Source organism: Equus asinus, chromosome 12 (genome assembly GCF_041296235.1).
Source record: "Equus asinus isolate D_3611 breed Donkey chromosome 12, EquAss-T2T_v2, whole genome shotgun sequence".
In the NCBI taxonomy this organism is placed as follows: Eukaryota; Metazoa; Chordata; class Mammalia; order Perissodactyla; family Equidae; genus Equus; species Equus asinus.
The window spans coordinates 6526611-6535933 of record NC_091801.1 but is presented as its reverse complement, the minus strand read 5'-3'; the positions used below and the strand labels follow the sequence as shown (position 1 = coordinate 6535933).

The 9323-nt window shown below is 46.2% G+C and overlaps 1 protein-coding gene across 1 annotated transcript; it reads left to right on the top strand.

The window, feature by feature from the left end:
* Positions 1-4615: 4615 nt before the first annotated feature.
* Positions 4616-8774, top strand: FABP5 (fatty acid binding protein 5). Its single transcript, XM_014851007.3, has 4 exons — positions 4616-4792; positions 7307-7479; positions 7857-7958; positions 8520-8774. The coding sequence occupies exons 1-4, from the start codon at positions 4714-4716 to the stop codon at positions 8571-8573; spliced, it is 408 nt and encodes a 135-aa protein (XP_014706493.1). The 5' UTR covers positions 4616-4713; the 3' UTR covers positions 8574-8774.
* Positions 8775-9323: the final 549 nt, after the last annotated feature.

Here is a 9323-nt window from a genome sequence, read left to right as displayed (position 1 = left end):
ATCACATGGAAGGTGGGACTGAAAAATGGGAAAGTACGATCTGCAAGGAAGGAATTTGGCCTTTTCCAGTGGAAAAATCTTAGTGGGAGGGTTTTTGTTTTTACAGTTTTTAAAGGGCAAAGGTGCCCTTTATGAATTCGCCTGTGTGTTTGGGGCTGGGCCAGCCCCAGACTTTGTATACAATGTAATGTATATCAGGAGTGGCAATTTGGTTGGAGGCGGGCTTGAGGAGGTCTGGGTTGCTAGGAGATCTATTTTGAGGCGGTGTTGCCTAGTAAGCAGTGTTCTTACTAAGATTTTGTGTTTACTAGGATGTCCTTGCAAACATCCTCCTGCTCCATTTCAAGATGCCCCCTTAGGTGCTGTATTTTTAGACCTAGAACACTTTGAACACAGCCCACAGGAGGCATGAAAGGATTTGCCCAATCTACATATTCCCGCTATCTGTTCCCATGAGCTAAGGACAAATATAATACCCAATAATAGATAAGTTTGGACAATAGGGAGATCTATGTAAGTAAAGGAAACAAACTGATCTTACACTACAATGAGCCATTATGCCCCCTGCCTTATTTTGAAACCAATCACCTTTTATTACTGTAACTTTTGCAACATCTCATTTTCCCTCCAGCGATTCTCACACCCAGTTAATTTAGCAAGCACGGATTCATGATGGCTAGCCACTTGCAATCATGTTGTGTAAGAATCAAACTGCTTCAAAAAGAACAAAGTCTATAAATAACTCCATGTTTATAAGTGCTTTACTAAGAAATCATCTCATTTCCAAAAACCAAATAAAACAACCTTCCACTGATGGATGGCAGCTTGTCGTGGCTGGACACATTGAAGGGTCCAGAACTTAACATTCAGGGTGTGCCTTAAGTGGTATAGCTCCCTGACCTGATTCTCATTTGGGAATTTTTGCTGCTACAGACAACTCAGAGGATGCAGATCCATGCTCTATCCACTATAGATAGTTCTGACTTGGAACTGATATCAAATGAGATTTTCTTAAGGGAAGATCTGGTCTTAAGCTGGGCAGGCAAAGCTTGTCTAGAGCAAGACAAGCCAGAAAGAGTCAAGATCAAAAAACTGGTTATAAAATTTAAGGGAGAAACTAGGTTTAAATACATATATTATCCGCCCCCCCCTACCCCATTGGAAGCCTTGTATCTTGCTTCCTGGTAAGGAGACAGAATAGCTGCCTAGGCTAATTAGAAAAAATGTCCAGACATTGAGTAAGAAAATTTTTGGAGTGAGTTTGTCCAAATTCCTGTCTTTTCTATATATTTTTATGGAGATATAATCAGAAAATACTTACGCACTGAAGTATAAAGTCACCTCACCATGGCAAAGCCACATGCAGATTCTTTTATACTTTACAAGCTTGCTACTCAAAGCCTGGTCCCCAGACCAGTATCACTGATGTCACCCGGGAGTTTGTTAGAAATGCACGATCTTGCGCCCTACTCTGGACCTACCGACTCCGAATCTGCATTTTGACCAGATCACCAGGGGATCTGTTTGTGCACTAAAAGTTGAGAAGGACCACTTTATAGGGATCGCTTTTCTTTCCCCTCCCCTTTTTTGATTAAGCTGGGCATGTCCTTAAAGAAGACTCATTTGTGTGAATGTGGATTGCTTTGTGCCTCCTCAGGAATGATCTATTTAAAGTGTTGCTCTCTTTCTCCACCAGCTGCACCCTTCTAGGCTACCAAAGCTTGCTGTCCTCAGGAAATGATTATATACTATAATCAACTTTGTGGAAGGCACATTTATCCGTACAAACTGTAACTGGGAAGTTGTCTTTGAATAAAATTACACAATACACACCAAAGCTATGTGTGTGATTGTGGGATGTGAAGTTGACAAGGTAACGTTTATCGAAGAAAAACTAAGAGAAATATTGCAATTTACCACTAGGTGGAAATAGAGTCATTTTGAGTCTATTTTTCAGGGCCATGAACTACAGCAGGAGTGCTTCATAAGCTGAAAGGGACCCAAGAAATCATTTAGTCTAATTCTTACTTCCTTAGTTTCATAGATGAGAAGACTGAGGTCGAGAGAGATTAAATAAAATTGCATCTGTCTTACAAATGGTAGCATTCTAGAGCCACTGGGGGGGGGGGGACTTGGTAGTAACTCTTGATTCTTCAACCATTTTCGTCCTTAAGAATGATGTGTTATTATCCTCCGGCATGAGGAAAGACACGGTGCGACACCTCGCTGCCTCTGTGCTGCTACTGAAACCAGGGACCAGCGCAGTCACTCACGTCTGTAAGGACAGGCTGGGATAAAGCTGGTCTTCCTGCTTCCCTGTGTTGTAATGCATCAGTCTTAATCGAGTAATAATTCTCCTCCCTTTTTCCAATGAAGAGATACTCCACCTGCCCCTAAAGTCATACAAGACTTTAATCAGATTTGTTTTCACAACATTTTTGATCTTTACACCTCATCTTGGGTTCCAGTAGAGTAGCCTGGAACAAGACTTTAGTTAGCAAGTTAAGGAAGTATTTAACGTTTGTCAGAGCTTGAAATCTATTACCATTATTCTTAAATAAGAAAGTGGCGATAGGGCACATGTGTATGGTGACGGACGGTAGCTAGTCTTTGGGCGGGGAACACGATGCAGTCTATACAGAAATGGAAACATAATGACGTGCAGCTGAAAAAAAAAATTAGATCCTTTTGCAAGAAAAAGGGAAGAAAGGGAATCTGAATTTAGGGCTTGAGGGACATGAGAAATAATCTACCCCAATCTCCCTTTCTCTCTATATTACAGATAGGAGGCATGAGAGAATGGGGGGCTCAGCCTGTGCCCACAGTAGCAGAGCAACCACTGTGACCTTCTTCTTGGTTCCATAGGAGACACTAACAGGTATTTTGGCCTATATGTTTCTATTTTGTTTGTTGATGTGTTGTAACCACAAAAGGGTTATTTCCACTCATCACATCCAAGAGTGTGTTTAAAAGCTACGTTTTAGGTAACGCCTCTGGTATAAAAACTTTCTGAAGTACCTAACTATTTAGTACTATGGTGCCATTCTCCTTTTGATATTGCTGTAATATGGTTGATTATGATAATCTAAAAATAAGGATTCCAGTACCGAATTCTGGCTATTGTTACCATAGTCTACACAAAAATGGATAAAACATGTTAAATCAGCACATTAAAAAGTCAAGCCCAGAGACACAGGAGCTACCTTCCCTGGAGGCGGGGGCTGCCTCAGGAATCTGGAAGACGGCACTTGCCTCACTGAGCAAATGACACACTCAGCTGCCCCGAGAACATCAACGTTTTCTGAGCAGTAGAGCCTGGGGCATGGGACAGGCTGGCCCTCCGTGGCACAATTATGCCGCCTGAGTCACTCAGTATCAAAATGGTACCACAAGGAAACTGGAGTGACCTTAAAATTGAGGTAGGACTTGAAATAAAAAGGGCACAGGGCAGGGAGTAAGTGTCTCGAGCCATGCTGGGAGATGACAAAGCGACCTCAGATGTCAGTTTGCTGCAGATGGTCCAAGCACTAGTGTCTTGGTATGGTTCAGGGGACTGGAGCCTCTACTCAGCTCCAGGAGGAGTACAGTGAGCAACAGGCAGCCAAGTGTGCTCCTACATCACAAGGTCTTGGGTGACAAGGACCTGGACAGGGAAGCTGGTTCTGCCACTCTGTGAACTTTCTCTGCCTCATTTCCTCTTTCAAAAACTTGGGATAACGCTCTTTAGCAAAACTTTAGAGGATTTAGCAGAATTAATGGATACCGAGTGTCCAGGAAGCACAGCACCCAGCACAAATAGGCACTCAATAAATGGGCCTCAGCTCCACTCAGGCGGCTGGCCTCTCTAAGCGGCAACTTCTTCACCTCAACCAAACTCACTCGCACCGGGACCGGGGAGCGCAAAGCAGGATAAGTGACAAAGACACCTTGAAAAGTATAACGTTCTACACACAAACGCACGGTATTATGATGATGAAAGGCGAGGAGGAAATGTGCCAGAGTCTAAAGACTCTGGGGTCTGAGAAGAAACTGTGAAGGGCTCACTCAGCTGGGAATATAAACTAATACTTATTCCTGAATGGCAACGTTTAATAGCAATGACAGTCTCTCAAGCTGAAACTTCCCCCGGAGTTTTAGTTTGGAAATCGAACTTGCTGGGACACGTCCACCCACCTTGCACCTTCGGATAACATCGTCTGATTCAACTTAGACCCACCCTGCGTCCACCAAACCACCGATTGATCAATTGCTGCCACCCAAGCCCAGCGAGGGCTCATTCATTCCTTGGGGTGTTCTGAATGCAAAAAGGGCGGCGGCTGGATGGCGAAACGGTGGGGCCCGGGTGAAGCGGGACGCCCTTCCGGCTTCCCGGCGTGCGGAGGCGCCGAAAGGTGCTGGAGGCGGCGGCCGGGCCCGCGTGGGGCGCGCCGCGTGAGGCCGGGCTCGCCGGCGGCCCCGGCGGAGCCTCGCGTCCTGCAGGCGGAGCCCCCGGGAGCCCAGCCCTGAGGGCGCGCGGGGGGCGGGGAGGGGCGTGGACCGGGCGGTGCGCGCCTCCCATTGGCTCCCCGGCTCCTCCCAGCCTCTCATTGGCTGCTCGGCCCGGCCCGCGCGTGCGCCGCCTTTATAAAGCAGCGGCTGCTGCCGGGAGATCGCACGCCACGCTCCTTGCCTGGGTCTCCGCTCTGCTGCATCTGCACCCCGGCGGCGCCCACCATGGCCACCATTGAGCAGCTGGTAGGAAGATGGCGCTTGGTGGAGAGCAAAGGCTTTGACGAATACATGAAGGAAGTAGGTGAGGGATCCGGCCCTGCGGCGCCTGCAACGTGGCGTGCATGTGTCTGTCCCTAGGTCCCCTTCACCGTGCTGGGCGCAGGGTCCGGGCACGCTCGGTCGCCTCCCGCCCACCTCTTGGCCCCTCTGCCGCCCTCCATCCCTCGCCACGCGGCGCTCGTTGGCGCTCTGCGCTGCACGGCGCGGACACGCAGCCCGGCCCGGGATTCCAAGATGTGCTGGCTGGTGGTCCCCCCAGCGCACTGCTCCTGTCCCCCAACCCACGTGGCCGCCGCCGCCCTGCTTCCTGCCCTAGCGCCTTCACCCTTTCCTTCGAGCCCCTCCACGCAGCGCCTTTCGATCTCCCAAGTTTGCTTTCCCACCACCCATCATCCCTCCTGCCACCATGCCGCCTCTCCCACTGGGTCCCTTGCGGCTGCACCCGCACTGCTGCATCTTTTGTTCCTGGATGGCGCGTGGGTCCCGCTCGCTCCCTTCCACAGGGACGCGGTGCCGGGGCGCGGTTTCCAGCAGAAACCCTAGAGGGTCCGAAGGGCTACAGCGTCCCCTTTCATTCCGCTCTCCGTCCCATCTCCTCCACCCCCAGGGCCTCCGCCCGCCATCACCGGGCGAGCCGGCCCCTTTGGGTTGGTGCAGATCCCCGGGGCGCCTCGGCGCATCCTCACCCTTGAGCCCCAGGGGGGCTCTCAGACGCGTGGCGCTGGCAGCGCTGACCTGCTGCTGACATTGCCCCGCCGGGGACGGCAGTGGGCGGGTGGCCTGTGGGAGGAGCGCTAGGGGGCCACCTGTGCCTGGGGGTGGCAGTGCGCTGCTGTGTCTTGAGCGTGAGGGGCAAAGAGGTAGTGAGTGGACTTGTTTGGAAAACCGCCTTCAGAAACAGCTGGCCCTTCCTCGGCTGCCTTCTAACTGCATGCGAGATGGGCGTGGTCCTGCAGCGGGCGCCTGACTTCTGACCTTCCGGAGGAGAATGAGTCCCTAAGAGAAGATTCAAGATTTCTCTCCCACTCAAAACTGTGCTTTATTTTTCTATTATTGTCCTTTCCTAAGCCGGTGACAACGATAGCATGCTGCTTGAGACAGTGGGCAGATTAGCAAACAAAAATGGACCTTTGTCACAGGCCCCTAGGAAGTGGGATGGCGTAGCATCGCATGGGTCCTGTCTGGAAGGGGCCTTCCAGCCCTAAACAGCTGGGACTATGAGGGTGCTTTAGAAGCCAACATCCCACATCCCACACACCATCGCACATGGCTGTGCTCTGGTGCACAGATTACCACGAAGACTCTGTTGAAACCTGGTTTCTCAGGCACTTCAGAAACACTCCTTCATTAGCCTTTATGCGAGACAGTGACTGGTTAGGGCTGGTTCTCTGGTGAATTTTGAGTGTATTTAGGCTACTGTGAGGAAAACTGGAAGGCAGTGTTTCTCTTTTTTTCACTGTAAGCCTGGATCCAGACGACTCTGGAAAAAGCTGATGGCTGCGCTCATATCCAAGAAATGTAGCATCCGTGTGTTCACCTGTGTGAGCACCAAATAGAGAATGCTGTCTTGCCCGTTGAAAATGAATGTGTTTATGAGATGGCTGGTTTCCAGGGTTCTGGTGTCAGGAGTGTTGTCAAGGCAAAATTCGTTAGAGATTAATCCGTTTATTTATCCCAAGTGGAAATAAATAATGACTCAACCAACAACACAAGGCACCAGCCCTGAGCTGGCGAAAGAAAAGGCTCCAAGGGGACACTGGGTGTTCTTGTCAAGCCAGTCACTCTGCTTAGGTGGTAGTTTCCTCATTTGTGAAACTGGCAGTTGGCTTAGGATCTAAGTTTCCTTCTAGATATTAACACCAAGGGGAAATACACAGATTATAAATTAAACATGATATCAATATAGTAATTGAGTTACGCAGCTATGAAATGTTCTCTGTGATGGAGGGTGAGATTTTTTCCATATATTGCCATCTGGATTGTGCTGTTAACTTTTCAAACCTTGTGCTATGTGGGTATCTCAGGGTAGATTTCTGTTTGGTGTAGTCTATTAATCAAGTATTTATCCAGGGCCTTTTATGTGCCAGACCGTGTGCTGGAGTCATCTCATCCATGGTGGGCAGAATTGAGAAATCCATTTGAGAAGTCTGGATTTCTTCCCTGACTTTCTGATGGCCAGCATAGCACGGTGGCCAAGAGCTGAGGTTTGGAGCCAAATTGCCTGCACTGTTGGCTTGCAGCTCTGTCACTTCCTAGCCGAATGAGCTTGGCTAAGTGACTTCAGTGCCTCACTCTTTTACCTGTAAAATGGAGGCAGTGCTGGCCACCTTTGACAGGGTGGTTGTTGCAAGGCTTCCATGAATTAGCATATGTTGAGTGCTGGCATGTGGTGAGCACTGGATATGTGTTTACAATAGTTATTGATAAGTGAAGATATGCACAGCATAGCAGTTATAGTTGAATGACTACTGCTGTTATGTGAACTATAATATAACTCTGGTCTTCCTGTTATCTAACGTGATATAACATTACACAGGAGTGGGAATGGCTCTGCGGAAAATGGGTGCAATGGCCAAACCAGATTGTATCATTACTTCTGACGGCAAAAACCTCACCATAAAAACCGAGAGCACTTTGAAAACAACGCAGTTTTCATGTAACCTGGGAGAGAAGTTTGAAGAAACTACAGCTGATGGCAGAAAAACTCAGGTCAGTCATACTTATAAAATCATGGAAGCTTCTAGAATGATAGATGGTATTAATAACAGTCTTACTGTTTACAGGCAAGAACATAATGAAAAAGTGTCAAGTTATTTTATGAATTGAGCTTTGACCAATTAATGAGGGTTCTAGGTTCATAACTTTCTCTATTTTGTAAAAATATTTTAAGGACCACGAGAGAGAAAGAGTGTCTCATATGTGTGTCTAGATTGAAAAGCATAAAGTATTATGAATAAGATCAGTATGGGTTAATGAAATAGAACAGAAAGGAGAAGATGAAAAATGTTGATTGAGGAGGTTATGAGTCATGGAAACTTGCTTGTAGTGTATTTTGAAAGATTAAGAAGTGTGCTTTATTTTTGCAGACTGTCTGCAACTTTACAGACGGCGCATTGGTTCAACATCAGGAATGGGATGGGAAGGAAAGCACAATAACGAGAAAATTGCAAGATGGGAAATTAGTGGTGGTAAGTGCCAAACAACTTATGTGTTCTTGGGTTCTTTTTTATATTCATAGTTCACATAACTGTTCTATGTCACTGATCATGAAGAGGAGGACTACATGTGAAAGAAAAAAATTCAAAATAACAAGTCAAATACTAGAACACTAATAACTAAGAAAGCCCTTTGTGGGGCTAGAGAGGTGAGATGGTGAAGCAGAGGATGTCAACTAGACGGAGCTGGGTGTCATCCATCCTCAGCTGTTACATTACAGTATAATCTTCGGCAAGCCACCAAAGTGCCCTCTTGCGCATACATTTTCCCCTTTCTTTGAAATGAATAATATTTGCCAAGACCAAATGAATAATTTAGATAGCGCAAATCAGTACTTTAAGTTTCAGTAAAGCACAGTCACATCTTAAGCAAAATAACAGGTTCTAGCTTTTCAAACCCAGGAATCCTGAAACCCATTTTCTTCATCTGTGAAGTACGTTAGAGGTTTGTAGGATTCTGATCCTAGCATTTAACCAGCACCATTGCTCTGGGGTGCAAGAGTAATCTAACTCTAATGTCGTTCTGTGTCCTAGGAGTGCGTCATGAACAATGTCACCTGTACTCGGGTCTATGAAAAAGTGGAGTAAGAATGCCAGCATCATTTTGGACAGGAATTAGCTGCGAGGATGAACAAGCTCAGTTCAATGAGCAAATCTTCATACTGCTGCTTTTTTTTCATTACTGTGTGCGATTATCTTTATCACAAACATTTTGCATGCAACTGTTTCAAAGTGTTGGTTTAATTAGGATTATCTCTTTGGTTAGTAAATAAATGTGTTTGTGCTATACCAGTGTTGCCTGCTTTTTTTTTTACCTTTATAGGAAATGAGTGATGAGTTTTAATAACTATGAGTTGAATAGGTTCTCGGGTAGTCTTAAGGGTACTATATTGAGATTATGTTTTAGTAATTTATTTGTAGAGCTACTTCTGTGGCAAATACACTGCCAATCAGTTAGGCTTGCCCCGTACTATTTGAACTCAAGAATCTTACATTTCTGGGAGACACTGCTCTCATTAAGAAATAAGTACATAAACTTAATAATTTAAATATTAGAGTAAGGATTAAATTGCCATCATTGACTAATATCATACTTTTAATGGTGCACTTATAACTATTATTCAAGAATTCAGCAATCAAAAATTCATTTAATAAACTTTCTGAGAACCTATGTGCCAGGCAGTGTTCTAGAGGTTGAGGTATGTCTGAACACAAGGACAAATCATTTCCCTCACTGTGAGAAGAAGAAACACTCCTAGCTTTGGAAGAACACGATGTACTCATTAACCAAAGCCGTGGAAGTAGGACAGCTCTAAACAACTTCTTGTGTTTATATAA

Excerpts from the sequence above, each read along its gene's own strand:
- FABP5 (XM_014851007.3), top strand. The coding sequence starts at position 4,714 with ATGGCCACCATTGAGCAGCTGGTAGGAAGATGGCGCTTGGTGGAGAGC. Across the intron at positions 7,480-7,856 it reads CTGATGGCAGAAAAACTCAG|ACTGTCTGCAACTTTACAGA; the intron begins GTCAGTCATACT and ends TTATTTTTGCAG. Across the intron at positions 7,959-8,519 it reads AAGATGGGAAATTAGTGGTG|GAGTGCGTCATGAACAATGT; the intron begins GTAAGTGCCAAA and ends TCTGTGTCCTAG.